At 40.8% G+C, this 15,986-nt stretch overlaps 1 protein-coding gene across 24 annotated transcripts in view; it reads left to right on the top strand.

Moving 5' to 3' along the window:
• LOC139747298 (uncharacterized) overlaps window positions 1-15,986 on the top strand; it is a 221,744-nt gene that overhangs the window by 183,002 nt on the left and 22,756 nt on the right. For 14 of the 24 annotated variants that reach the window (XM_071659438.1, XM_071659440.1, XM_071659436.1 and 11 more), the window contains 2 exons: window positions 4,567-4,809; window positions 12,622-12,726. In XM_071659438.1, coding sequence (XP_071515539.1) covers window positions 4,567-4,809; window positions 12,622-12,726 — 348 coding nt within the window. Of the gene's footprint in view, window positions 1-4,566; window positions 4,810-12,609; window positions 12,727-15,986 lie in introns of all 24 variants that reach the window. The other 10 variants (XR_011712368.1, XR_011712369.1, XM_071659428.1 and 7 more) reach the window with 1 other exon arrangement.

Raw genomic sequence — 15,986 nt, 5'->3', positions numbered from 1 at the left:
GAGTCATACATACATTAAATAACCTTACCAACCAGTCAACAATACAGTCACCCCCTTTTTTAATAAATTCCACTGCAATACCATCCAAACCTGCTGCCTTGCCGGCTTTCATCTTCCGCAAAGCTTTCACTACCTCTTCTCTGTTTACCAAATCATTTTCCCTAACCCTCTCACTTTGCACAATATATATATATTGTAATCTGTACATTAAACATCTGTATGACACAGATGTAGTTACTTATGTTGCTGTCACTATTACTTACTATCCTGCAAACATGTAATATGTATTTGATATCTCTTAAACCTCCTTCTTTCTCTGATTAGAAGAGGACCCACTCGGGCCCTCCTGTCACCCTTCTTTGTCCATGTATTGTACCCATTGTGTGCTCGATACTTGCTGCCATGTACCCTTCACCCATGCTATAACAGAAATGCATTGTTTGTGTATAACTAGACATATAGAAATATTAAAACTAAATCTCTCTCTCTCTCTCTCTCTCTCTCTCTCTCTCTCTCTCTCTCTCTCTCTCTCCACCATCAGTATCAGTAGCCATGCTTCCTGTAGCCAAATATTCATCACGTAGTCACTGGAGCTTCTCATGTGTTGCCCCTCCTCTTATCTCAGTCATCCACCTCTGCTGCTCCTCCTGGAGAGCAGGGCATCACATCCTCTAGTCTTTTTCTATCCCCTCCCCCTCACACTTGCATCCCTCTTCCTTCTCTATACTTCCAAGTTATTCCCTGTCAGTTCTTTGTTCTGCCCCACCCTCTTTTTAACTTTACACTCTTTAGAATATTTTTTTGTTTTAAACCTTCTCATTTCCATTGTTGTTTCAACCTACCACTCTTCCTCTTCAGGCCTCTCTTTCCCTTCCTCTCCCTATAAACCCTTATATGCCTAAAACCCCATTTTCAGTTCTTCCAGTCCCCATTTTCCTCTGTCACTGTTATTTTACCCTCAGAATTCTTCAGCTGCTTCCCTAAGTTTCTCAGTCATTAGAGTCCTTATATTGCTACCTCAAACCCAATTTCCCCACAAACCCCCACTATTTCCCCAAACTTAACTTTACTTCCTTTATCACCCAAAACAGTTTTTATACAAACCCCCCGATAACCCCTTTCCCCCAAAGAGCTGTCTTCCTTACCCCTGTCCCACCCCTTGTTAGTATAGATTACTCCACATCAGCCTCTGGTACATTTTTCCTTTTGCCTCACTGATGTACATTTTGTTTCCCATGAGGTTGTTTCATCTGGTATGTCATATTATTTCTACCTAATTCTGATGTTGGCCTCAACATTGTTGTTTCCTTTGTAATTTCCTCTTATGTTATACTTGTTTATGTCCATTTATCTGTCATTGTAACTAATTATTTATGATCTGTGGCATAGCCATGTCACTCTTGAAACTCTGACTCTTCTTGTTGACCTTTTTCATATCACTTCAACACATTCCTGAACCCAAACCTGCCTTCATCTCAGACCAACAAACTTTCCTTCAAGTTTTGTTCACAGACCTGTTGAGGGTTTTCCCCATATGATACTCTCAAGCACTGTACAAGTAGGAGTACCTGACCTATGTAATCCTCCACTGTGCATTTAGCTGAGCTTACTAGAATAGGCTGATACAGGCTCTGAACAGCACTGGCTCAGGCCTTGGTGCTACCACTGTTTAGTCTCCTGCCATCAACTTTCACTCAGTTCAGTTCCTCGATGTTCCGTCTTGCTTTCCCTTCCCTCGTTTTCCCAAACTTCCCCCAGTTTCTCATTTATCCATCATTTCATTTCTGTTTCTCCCCACTTTCAACCCTTTGAACCTACACCTCTACACACAGAACTAATTCTGAGGTCAGGGTCATATACTGGGAGATTGATTTTTGGTTCAGGAATGAATAGGGAAGAGCTGGGGAGGCTTAAAAAGACACATTTGGATTTGTAAGGTAAAGATTTTTTTTTACCTCAGCTACCTAGTGTTATGAAGAACAGCATTACATAAAGTAGCATATCATTATGGCATCTGTCACCACCTCTCTGCCTTGAATCACATCCATTTAAATGAGGAATTACAATATTAAGTGCTAGTCATGTTAAAAGCCCCATGGTATTAAAGATAGTCTATTTCAAATTTGATACAAGATTGGATTTTTGAAAGATATTGAAAGGTATATGAGTCTTATTCCTCAGTAGGTTAGCATGATTGAGCTCTTGATTGATCAATTGAAATTCAGGAAAGATACATTAAATCATGTTTCATTTGCATTCACTGTAAAATGTTCTCACATTTATGGCTTTATTTTGCTACTGCTTGCTGTAATTATTACTTCATATTGTGCAGCTTTGCTTTGCTTTTTCTACAATTTTATGCATGTTATTATGACCTGATACAAGATTGTACTCTGATACAAGTAGCTGTTGCCATGATAACACCAAGTGCTACTACAGAACAACACATCTGATATAACATTGTTGTGTTAGTATCATTATTTGTTGACATGGTACCACCACTTGTAACATACCACCAGTTTTTGTAACATAATATCACCAGTTATGGTGATGTGATACCATTAGCAGTTGCAACATGATATTACCAGATTTTGAAATATGATACCTTAGGATTGGGTTTGAAGGTCTCTTTATTAATCAGTGGTTATAGTCATAAAAACATACATACATGTTGCATCTTTTCAGAGACCAAAACTTGTTTTACCCACTTATATTAGAGATCATCAAAAAGGAGAGCAGATTTTAGCAGTGTATTCATGGAAACTAAAACCACACACCTCATTTTTTATTACTAGTTGTAGTGGACCATGGTTCCTAGTGCCATAAACCAGGCAGAGGCATCATTGAGTTCCCCATCTACCCACTTCCTACAATGCACTCAGTAAATGCCCAGCTTTAGTTCCTGAAAAGGTCAGACTATTAAAATCTCCAAAAGAATAACCAGATGCAATGTAATGAAATCTTTTACCCATAGTTAGTGCTTTTTCTTTAGCAGTTTTTACTTGGAAAGTAGGGGTGGGGGGCAGTTTCCAATGTACCATACACTTACTACTCTAACAAAAAATGCACAGGCCCACATTGACTTCAGAGATAACTGAGAAAATGAGAGATGTAGAAAACAATACAATAAGGGGAAAAAGAATGTATTGACTTAAATTTTAAGGTGACAAGGAAAAAAAGAAATTACTGATAACAATAATGATATAGTCTAGACAAGATTGACCCAGAAAAATGTATATGTAAAGTCTTCAGTTATGGATGGCTTCAAGGAATTGTATTCTTGATATGCCAGGATACTAGGCATATTTGCTGTTCAAAATATAGTAGATTCCAATGGAATGAATGCTCTTCAGATTACGCTTAGTGAAATCTTAGGTTTTAAGGTACAGCGTGCTCAACAGAGTCAGTTTTTACCATCCTATTTTAGTAATATAGGAAACAAATTCTTTTAGAGTAAGTAATGGGAAATTTCCTTCATTAACACTTCATGGGCACACTGGAATCAGGGTGACTTACACCTATTACCCGATCATATCTTTAGCCATGTGTAGTACACCTATGCTCTGATGTATGACATTTTGACTTGCACTCTTTTTCAAATAGGCTGGACTTACCAGTGCCATACTGCAGACTTCGTCTTTGGACCAATGCTCTTCTTGATCTAAGCAAATTAATTTCCAGAAGGAGTAGATTCATGTGTGACAGTGTTTCCAGGTTATAATACTAAGGTCTTGAGGGAAGTATGGAATGACAAGGATTGCAGTTCAACCTAAGTAAATGCAAAGTAATAAAGACAGTAAAAGATGGCCTCTATATATACTCTTGTAGGTAACAGATTGCGAGTTTATGTGAAAGGGGCTTGAGTCAACATTGTACTTACCCTGTTTCACTGGTGGCATTAGACTAGACTTCTTTGAGTAATTGGATAAAAAAGAATCTGGGATTTTGAATGAATGGGATTATTTAAATTGTCACATGACAGTAGGGTAGGAGCAAGCCTATAATTGGTGTTAGATGTAATTTTTTCCAATATTTAACTAGAATCAGGGATGAAAGACTACTCTTGAGTTGACAAAATTCTAATATTTTTTGACAGTTTATTTACAGTGGCCTCTTTCCGCATGTTTAAGAAGATGAGGTAGTTCAATAAATGATTAGAAACTTTGATAAGGGATTATCTTATCTGTTAGATAAATGAATTTTCTTGTGGGCTCTGCATCAAATAGTAATGATTCACTGATTGTTTCCAAAGCTCCTAATGAACCTGTCTTTCATCCATTTGGACAGATGTTTGACAAGGTAGAAGAGCTTTCAGTTGTAGATTTTGGGTATTTGGTACTTATATCTTTGAAGTGGACTTTTAGCAGCCTCCCCCACTTTGTGATCATTATCACTGTTTGCAGATGACATTTTCAGTATATAATGCTCCACTCACAAATTTCACAGTAGATATACTCCACTTCATTGATTAGTGTTATCTTTTCATAAGTTTTCTAGGGATGTTACTAAAAATCTCTTTATTCATGTCTTTTTCTTCTAACCCTTCCTTTCTTTATTCTTTTGTAGGTGCCCGTGTCACTGGCCATGTCAAGTATGAACAGCGGAGGAGGACACCACCAGTTTCAGCAACAGCAGCAGCAGCAGCACCAGCAGCATCAGCAGCACCAACAGCAGCACCAGCAGCAGCAACAGGCCGTCCATATCCATACCCATGCCCGTGGCCCATCTTCCATGATGTGTGCTGCACCAACACAACCCCATCACACCCACCATCTCAGTGGTAGCCATGTGCAGTCCCCACCACATCAGGTAAGTATTGTGACTCCATGTTGGCATGCTGGTTAACACTTAGTTTGCATGGTATCCTGTCATATGAGCATGATGTACTTGATTGCACGTCCAGTCAAACTTCTTCAAAAGCATAGTGCACCACCTTGAACTGTTCTGCAAGTCTGAAATCAGTGTAGACCTCATTTATTGCAAGTCTGCCAAAACCTAAGTTTTTCTGTATTAGAGCAGTTGTAGGTAGTACATCATAGTTTATGTGATAAGAATGAGAATGCAGAAATTCTGCTTGTTTCAGGTAGCAGGTATAGTGAAGTTTGGAAGGGTTTGGTTGTGGACTGAGTCATAGAGAACAGGTTGGTGAAAAGGGAGGGTTGAATTAAAGCCTTGCTGAAGATGAATAGGATAAAAATCAGAAATGGATGAGATTGTTTCCTACCATCTCATCCTTGGTCTTCCCCATCTCCACTTATTTCCAAATGTCTAAACCGTTTCAGCACACCTGCTTCAGCTTTTGCAGCCATACTGGTCTACTTTTACTCCTTTTCCCTACTTTTTTTTTTTTTTATGTAAGGCCCCTACCTCACATTAATTCAATGCTATCAGGACTACTAAACCATCAAACATATCCATCTTTGCCCCTCACAACCTCTCTTTTTCCCACACTCTTCTGTCCTCAGAACCTTAATCCCCTCGCCCATCAGTGGTTTACTTCAGCTCCCATGGTTCCATCCCCTGTCATATCTACCCCTTGGTATCTAAAACATTCCATTTTCTCCACCTCCTCTCCAGTCAGACATATATTCCTATAACCTGGTTGTCTTCCATGCTGTCCTTAATATCCTCACCTCTGAACTTTATACTTTCACACACTCTTCCTGATTCAGAAACTGTTTTCTGTAGTTTCTCATTTGAACCTCCATCCCATCAACACACAGCAACTCTTTTACCTCCCAGGACCCCCCAGTCCCAACATAATGCAGACCTACCTCTCCCTTCAAGACCCTTGCATTCACCTTCATCACCACCCCATACATGAATAGGTTGAACGGTGACATCACACACCCTTGCTGCAGACTCACCTTCACCTGGAACCACTCACTCTCCTCTCTTCCTTCTTGCACACATGCCTTACTTTCTTAATAAAAACTCTTTACTGCCTCTAGTAGCTTTCCCCCAAGCCATTTATCCATTTCACCTTCCTTAAAGCATCTTAATCAACCCTACCATACATATTTTCCTGATCCATTAATACCTTATACTAATCCTTCTGTTTCTCAAGATATTTATAACACAGGTGCAAAGTAAACACCTAATCCTTACATCTTTTACTTTACCTGTCCCAACATTTTTCTTCCCTAGTCTGATGGCCTATGCATACCACCACTGTGTGGTTGAGAGAGCAGAAGAGGGTGTGTTGATATGGTTTGGTCACATGGAGAGAATGAGTGGGGAATGATTGACAAAGAGGTTATATGTGTCAAAGGTGGAGGGAATGAGGAGAAGCAGGAGACCAAATTGGAGGTGGAAGGATGGAGTGCAAAAGATTTTGAGCAATTGGGCCCTGAACATAAAGGAGGGTGAAAGGTGTGCAAGGAATAGAGTGAATTGGAACGATGTGGTGTACTGGGGTGGACGTGCTGTCAATGGATTGAACCAGGGCCTGTGAAGCATCTGTGGTAAAGCCTGGAAAGTTTTGTGGGGCCTGGATGTGGAATGGGAGCAGTGGTTTTGGTGCATTACACATGACAGCTAGAGACTGAGTGTGAACAAATGTGGCCTTTTTTTTCCTTTTTTTTCTTTTCCTAGTGCTACCTCGGGCATGTAGAGGGGGGGGATATGTGTGATGGGGCAGCGACGGGAATGGACGAATGCAGCAAGTATGAATATGTACATGTGCATGTATGTATATGTCTGTGTATGTATATGTATGTATACATTGAAATGTATAGGTATGTGTATGTGTGTGTGTGGACGTTTATGTATATACATCTGCATGTGGGTGGGTTGGGCCATTCTTTCGTCTGTTCCCTTGCGCTACCTCGCTAACGCGGGAGACAGCGATTAAGTATAAAAATATATATATATATATATATATATATATATATATATATATATATATATATATATATATATATATATTTTTTTTTTTTTTTTTTTTTTTTTATACTTTGTCGCTGTCTCCCGCGTTTGCGAGGTAGCGCAAGGAAACAGACGAAAGAAATGGCCCAACCCCCCCCCCATACACATGTACATACACACGTCCACACACGCAAATATACATACCTACACAGCTTTCCATGGTTTACCCCAGACGCTTCACATGCCTTGATTCACTCCACTGACAGCACGTCAACCCCTGTATACCACATCGCTCCAATTCACTCTATTCCTTGCCCTCCTTACACCCTCCTGCATGTTCAGGCCCCGATCACACAAAATCTTTTTCACTCCATCTTTCCACCTCCAATTTGGTCTCCCTCTTCTCCTCGTTCCCTCCACCTCCGACACATATATCCTCTTGGTCAATCTTTCCTCACTCATTCTCTCCATGTGACCAAACCATTTCAAAACACCCTCTTCTGCTCTCTCAACCACGCTCTTTTTATTTCCACACATCTCTCTTACCCTTACGTTACTTACTCGATCAAACCACCTCACACCACACATTGTCCTCAAACATCTCATTTCCAGCACATCCATCCTCCTGCGCACAACTCTATCCATAGCCCACGCCTCGCAACCATACAACATTGTTGGAACCACTATTCCTTCAAACATACCCATTTTTGCTTTCCGAGATACTGTTCTCGACTTCCACACATTTTTCAAGGCTCCCAAAATTTTCGCCCCCTCCCCCACCCTATGATCCACTTCCGCTTCCATGGTTCCATCCGCTGACAGATCCACTCCCAGATATCTAAAACACTTCACTTCCTCCAGTTTTTCTCCATTCAAACTCACCTCCCAATTGACTTGACCCTCAACCCTACTGTACCTAATAACCTTGCTCTTATTCACATTTACTCTTAACTTTCTTCTTCCACACACTTTACCAAACTCAGTCACCAGCTTCTGCAGTTTCTCACATGAATCAGCCACCAGCGCTGTATCATCAGCGAACAACAACTGACTCACTTCCCAAGCTCTCTCATCCCCAACAGACTTCATACTTGCCCCTCTTTCCAGGACTCTTGCATTTACCTCCCTAACAACCCCATCCATAAACAAATTAAACAACCATGGAGACATCACACACCCCTGCCGCAAACCTACATTCACTGAGAACCAATCACTTTCCTCTCTTCCTACACGTACACATGCCTTACATCCTCAATAAAAACTTTTCACTGCTTCTAACAACTTGCCTCCCACACCATATATTCTTAATACCTTCCACAGAGCATCTCTATCAACTCTATCATATGCCTTCTCCAGATCCATAAATGCTACATACAAATCCATTTGCTTTTCTAAATATATATATATTTATTTTTTTTTATTTTGCTTTGTCGCTGTCTCCCACGTTTGCGAGGTAGCGCAAGGAAACAGACAAAAGAAATGGCCCAACCCACCCCCATACACATGTATATACATACACGTCCACACACGCAAATATACATACCTATACATCTCAATGTACACATATATATACACACACAGACATACATATATACCCATGCACACAATTCACACTGTCTGCCTTTATTCATTCCCATCGCCACCTCGCCACACATGGAATACCATCCCCCTCCCCCCTCATGTGTGCGAGGTAGTGCTAGGAAAAGACAACAAAGGCCCCATTCGTTCACACTCAGTCTCTAGCTGTCATGCAATAATGCCCGAAACCACAGCTCCCTTTCCACATCCAGGCCCCACACAACTTTCCATGGTTTACCCCAGACGCTTCACATGCCCTGATTCAATCCACTGACAGCACGTCAACCCCAGTATACCACATCGATCCAATTCACTCTATTCCTTGCCCTCCTTTCACCCTCCTGCATGTTCAGGCCCCGATCACACAAAATCTTTTTCACTCCATCTTTCCACCTCCAATTTGGTCTCCCACTTCTCCTCATTCCCTCCACCTCCGACACATATATCCTCTTGGTCAATCTTTCCTCACTCATTCTCTCCATGTGCCCAAACCATTTCAAAACACCCTCTTCTGCTCTCTCAACCACGCTCTTTTTATTTCCACACATCTCTCTTACCCTTACGTTACTTGCTCGATCAAACCACCTCACACCACACATCGTCCTCAAACATCTCATTTCCAGCACATCCATCCTCCTGCACACAACTCTATCCATAGCCCACGCCTCGCAACCATACAACATTGTTGGAACAACTATTCCTTCAAACATACCCATTTTTGCTTTCCGAGATAATGTTCTCGACTTCCACACATTCTTCAAGGCTCCCAGGATTTTCACCCCCTCCCCCACCCTATGATCCACTTCCGCTTCCATGGTTCCATCCGCTGCCAGATCCACTCCCAGATATCTAAAACACTTTACTTCCTCCAGTTTTGCTCCATTCAAACTTACTTCCCAATTGACTTGACCCTCAACCCTACTGTACCTAATAACCTTGCTCTTATTCATATTTACTCTTAACTTTCTTCTTTCACACACTTTACCAAACTCAGTCACCAGCTTCTGCAGTTTCTCACATGAATCAGCCACCAGCGCTGTATCATCAGCGAACAACAACTGACTCACTTCCCAAGCTCTCTCATCCCCAACAGACTTCATACTTGCCCCTCTTTCCAAAACTCTTGCGTTTACCTCCCTAACAACCCCATCCATAAACAAATTAAACAACCATGGAGACATCACACACCCCTGCCGCAAACCTACATTCACTGAGAACCAATCACTTTCCTCTCCTCCTACACGTACACATGCCTTACATCCTCGATAAAAACTTTTCACTGCTTCTAACAACTTGCCTCCCACACCATATATTCTTAATACCTTCCACAGAGCATCTCTATCAACTCTATCATATGCCTTCTCCAGATCCATAAATGCTACATACAAATCCATTTTCTTTTCTAAGTATTTCTCACATACATTCTTCAAAGCAAACACCTGATCCACACATCCTCTACCACTTCTGAAACCACACTGCTCTTCCCCAATCTGATGCTCTGTACATGCCTTCACCCTCTCAATCAATACCCTCCCATATAATTTACCAGGAATACTCAACAAACTTATACCTCTGTAATTTGAGCACTCACTCTTATCCCCTTTGCCTTTGTACAATGGCACTATGCATATATATATATATATATATATATATATATATATATATATATATATATATATATATATATGGATAGAGTTGTGCGCAGGAGGATGGATGTGCTGGAAATGAGATGTTTGAGGACAATGTGTGGTGTGAGGTGGTTTGATCGAGTAAGTAACATAAGGGTAAGAGAGATGTGTGGAAATAAAAAGAGCGTGGTTGAGAGAGCAGAAGAGGGTGTTTTGAAATGGTTTGGGCACATGGAGAGAATGAGTGAGGAAAGATTGACCAAGAGGATATATGTGTCGGAGGTGGAGGGAACGAGGAGAAGAGGGAGACCAAATTGGAGGTGGAAAGATGGAGTGAAAAAGATTTTGTGTGATCGGGGCCTGAACATGCAGGAGGGTGAAAGGAGGGCAAGGAATAGAGTGAATTGGAGCGATGTGGTATACCGGGGTTGACGTGCTGTCAGTGGATTGAATCGGGGCATGTGAAGCGTCTGGGGTAAACCATGGAAAGCTGTGTAGGTATGTATATTTTGCGTGTGTGGACGTATGTATATACATGTGTATGGGGGTGGGTTGGGCCATTTCTTTCGTCTGTTTCCTTGCGCTACCTCGCAAACGCGGGAGACAGCGACAAAGCAAAAAAATATATATATATATATATATATATATATATATATATATATATATATATATATATATATATATATATTTTTTTTTTTTTTTTTTTTTATACTTTGTCGCTGTCTCCCGCGTTTGCGAGGTAGCGCAAGGAAACATATATATATATATACATATATATATATTCCCTGGGATAGGGGAGAAAGAATACTTCCCACGTATTCCCTGTGTGTCGTAGAAGGCGAGTAAAAGGGAAGGGGGCTGGAAATCCTCCCCTCTCGTTTTTTTTTTTTTTTTTTTTTTTTTTTTTCCCCAAAAGAAGGAATAGAGAAGGGGGCCAGGTGAGGATGTTCCCTCAAAGGCCCAGTCCTCTGTTCTTGGCGCTACCTTGCTGTCGCGGGAGGTGGCGAATAGTATGAAAAAAAAATATATATATATATGTTTATTTATTTTATTTTATATATTATACTTTGTTGCTGTCTCCCGCGTTAGTTGAGGTAGCAGAAGGAAACAGACAAAAGAATGGCCCAACCCACCCACATACACATGTATATACGTACATGTCCATACACGCACATATAAATACCTATACTTTTCAACGTATACATATATATATATACATGCACAGACTTATACGTATATACACATGTACATAATTCATACTTGCTGCCTTTATTCATTCCCGTTGCCACCCCGCCACACATGAAATGACAACCCCCTTCCCCTGCTTGCGCGCAAGGTAGTGTTAGGAAAAGACAACAAAGGCCACTTTCGTTCACACTCGAGTCTAGCTGTCATGTATAATGCACTGAAACCACAGCTCCCTATCCACATCCAGGCCCCACAGACCTTTGCATGGTTTACCGCAAACGTCTCCCATGCCCTGGTTCAGTCCATTGACAGCACGTCAACACCGGTATACCACATTATTCCAATTCACTCTATTCCTTGTATGCCTCTCACCCTCCTTTCAATTCCAATTTGGTCTCCTGCATCTCTTTGTTCTCTCCACCCCTGACACATATATCCTCTTTGTCAATCTTTCCTCATTCATTCTCTCCATATGTCCAAACCATTTCAGCACACACTCCTCTTCTTTCTCAACCACACCCTTTTTATTTCCACACATCTCTCTTACCCTTTCATTACTTACTCGATCAAACCACCTCACACCACATATTTTCCTCAAACTTTTCATTTTCAACACATCCACCCTCCTCCATACAACCTTATCTGTAGCCCATGCCTCGCAACCATATAACATTGTTGTGACTACTATTCCTTCAAACATGCCCTTTTTTGCTCTCTGAGATAATGCTCTCTCCCACGCATTCTTCATTGCTCCCAGAATCTTTACCCTCTCCCCTGCCCTGTGACTCCCTTACACTTCCATAGTTCCATTTGCTGTAAAGTCCACTCCTAGGTATCTAAAACACTTCACTTGCTCCAATATTTCTTCATTTAAACTCACATCTCAGTTAACTTTGTCCCTCTACTCTACTGAACCTAATAACCTTTTTTTATTCACATTTACTCTCAACTTTCTCCTTTCACACACATTTCCACCAACTTCTGCAGTTTCTCACTCAAATCGGCCATGTTGTCATACATTAGACCATGATAGTGGCATGAGAGAGTGAAAGGGTTACATGAAAACAGATGGACAAATTTACACATAATGAAAAGCAGTTTAAGAACAGTTTAGTTTGCAAGTAAAGATCCCCAAAATGTATATTTTTTCCAGTAAACTTATTAAAGTGTGTGAATCCCACAGAAAAAAGGATGAAAGAATGGACCAAATACATGTTTGTTCTTTAGGAAATTATGCAAGTGGTTTTCTTGTTGAAGAAAAATGCTTGGAGAGCATTGTAGCTATCTTTTAGTATTAAACTGTGTATTTTATGTGAATGCTTTGGGAATAGTAATAGGTGATTAAAAGTGGCCTTTACAGGTAGGTGGAGCCAGTGGAGGCAGCTATGGCAATGTCCCACGTCTCCACCACTGCAATGTTCACTCCTTCCTCTGTTCCAACCCACCACTCCATCACCAGTACCAGGTAAGTTTGTTTGAATAGCCACCTTTGTTTTTTATTTTCTGTCCCACAGAGACCTTTCAGCATTAAGGAGTACTTTGTGGTATAAATTTTGTAGTGTAAATGTTGGAGAAATTGTTTTGTTGCACATTGGTTTATCCAGAAACTTTAATATGATTTAATTTTCTTTCATACATATGCCTTTAACTATACCTGTAATGCTTTTTTTTCTTGCTCCCTTTCTTATTTGCCATATACTCTCAGTGACCCCTATTTTCAAAACACATTTACTTCTTGTTGGTCTCTTTGTATCCATTCTATCTTATTACTCAGTTGCCCAGCACTCTCCCTACATTGACGTGCACACAATATATGTACACTTTATGACCTATGGACATGGCCAGCTTTCTTAGGCTGTGGGTGACCCATAAAGATGTATGGATGTGTTTATTTTAGTTAGTAATTACCCCAGAACCAACTTGTGTGAAAAACCTCTGGTGTTATCAAGGCTCCAGCACCCCAAGGCTGTGCTACTTCCAGTAGCATGTACATATAGACTCCTATGGTGTCGAATTCTTTGACAAAACTGTACTCCCAATAATACAGCCTCACCAAAGTGACTTTTCACTCACAGTGTAACCACAAGCAGGCATAATATTATAACACCACGTTTTCGAGACAAATACAACCCACTTTCTCTTGCTTATTCTCTGGACATCACCTATTAGTACAACACTGCAAACACAGTTTCCTTATATCCCAAGACACTTCATGCCCATGATGCAGCTACTCTAAAGAAGACACTGAGCACTTGCTACTCATTTGCCCTTCTTTTTCTTTACATAGACCCACATACATCACAACACTTTATGACCAGTGGACATGGTCATCTTTCTGAGTGCTGCAGGAGCTTCATAAGGATAGAAAGGATTTCTGAGGTGGGAAGGCATACGAATATATTTTTTCGCACTTGCTCAGTGTTTCCTGTATTAGTGAGGTAGCTCCAAGAACGGATGAGGAAAGGCCACATATTCTTTCATCCATTCTCTGCATGTTATGTACAATGTACTGAAACCACAGCACGCTATGCACAACCATACCCTACAAACCTTTCGATGGTTTACCCCAGCTGCTTCATATGCCATGATTCAGACCATTGACTGCACATAACCCCTTGTATACCACATTGCTATAATTCACTCTATCCCATGCACATCTTTCACCCTTCTCCATGTTCAGGCCCCAGTCACTTAAAAAAATTTCATTTGATCCAAACATCTTCAGTTTGGTTGCCCCTTTCTCCTTGACTACGTCACTTTTGACTCATATATCCTCTTTGTCAACCACTCCTCACTCATTGCCTCCATATGTCCAGACCACTTCAGCACACTTTCTTCAGCCATCTCAACAAGCACTTTGTGCACAGGATAGAGTGAATTGGAAGGATGTGTTATACAGGGGTCGATGTGCTGTCAGTAGACTAAACCAGGGTATGTGAAGGGTCTGGGGTAAATCATGGAAAGGTCTGTAGGTCCTGGTTGTGGATAAGCAGCTGTGGTTTTGATGCACTATACATGACAGCTAGAGAATGAACGTGAATGGATGTGGTCTTTGTTTGTGGCAGTGCTTGGCTGATGCAGGAGACAGTAATCAAGTGTGAATGTTTTTTTATCTGTTCAATTTTTTCCTGCATTAGTGAGATAACTTCAGGACCAGACACAAAAACACTGAAATGAATTAATGATACACAGATTTCTTTTAGGCCTTTGTTACTAACCAACAAGTACCATATGTAGTGGTTTTCCCATCATGAAAAAAAGGTGCTTTAATGTTAACTTGTATCCTCATTAAATGTATACATTAAAACCCCATCATAGGGTGGGGGAGGGGGCGAAAGTTCTGTGAGCGCTGAAAAATGTGTGGAAGTCGAGAACGTTATCTTGGAAAGCAAAAATGTGTATATTTGAAGGAATAGTGGTTCCAACAATGTTATATGGTTGCAAGGCATGGGCAATAGATAGAGTTGTGCAGAGGAGGGTGGATGTGCTGGAAATGAGATGTTTGAGGACAATATGTGGTGTGGGGTGGTTTGATCGAGTAAGTAATGAAAGGGTAAGAGAGATGTGTGGTAATGAAAAGAGTGTGATTAAGAGAGCAGAAGAGGGTGTTTTGAAATGGTTTGGTCACATGGAGAGAATGAGTGAGGAAAGAATGACAAAGAGGATATGTGTGTCAGAGGTGGAGGGAACGAGAAGTGGGAGACCAAATTGGAGGAGGAAAGATGGAGTGAAAAAGATTTTGAGTGATCGGGGCCTGAACATGCAGGGGGGTGAAAGGCGTGCAAGGAATAGAGTGAATTGGAACGATGTGGTATACCGGGGTTGATGTGCTCTCAATGGATTGAACCAGGGCATCTGAATCATCTGGGGTAAACCATGGAACGTTCTGTGGGGCCTGGATGTGGAAAGGGTGCTGTGGTTTCAGTGCATTATACATGACAGCTAGAGACTGAGTGTGAACAAATGTGGCCTTTGTTGTCTTTCCTAGCGCTACCTCGTGCACATGTGGGGGGAGGGGTTGTCATTTCATGTGTGGCGGGGTGGCGACGGGAATGAATAAGGGCTGACAGTATGAATTATGTACTTGTGTATATATGTATATGTCTGTGAGTGTATATATATGTATACTTTGGGATGTATAGGCATGTATATGTGTGTGTGGATGTGTATGTATACATATGTGTATGTGGGTGAGTTGGGCCATTCTTTCGTCTGTTTCCTTGCGATACCTCACTGACGCGGGAGACAGCGACAAAGTATAATAAAGATAAATAAAATAAAACATTTGTGATAAAAGCTCAGTTAAGCATGTTTCTTTGCTGGCCATTGTTATTAATCAGCAAAAAATACTAGATATCAACTGGAAACATGAACTTGGTAGATCTAATTTTAACATTTTCCCTTTGTAAAGAAAATAAATTAAGGTTTATTCAGAACTCTCGGAATTTTGACGTTAACATCAGAAATGCAAATGCAGAAAGAATATTGATTCAGGAGAATAACGGATAAACTCATGGAAAAGGCAGACTTACTCATAAATAGATGTAATCATAATTCAAAGCAACAGTAAGAGACTGGCAGCAAATAAAGCTGAGTAGGGGAATTGTCAGTTTGGCATAGATAGGGCCCTTGATTACAGCATTGTTTTTGAGTAGTTTATCTTTGCCTTTCAAGACATTATGATTTATTTTGTTTTAGGCATCCATACCATTTTATATTACTTGT

The sequence above is a fragment of the Panulirus ornatus genome, chromosome 68 (genome assembly GCF_036320965.1).
Source record: "Panulirus ornatus isolate Po-2019 chromosome 68, ASM3632096v1, whole genome shotgun sequence".
Lineage (NCBI taxonomy): Eukaryota > Metazoa > Arthropoda > Malacostraca > Decapoda > Palinuridae > Panulirus > Panulirus ornatus.
This window is presented reverse-complemented; position numbering and strand designations above follow the sequence as displayed.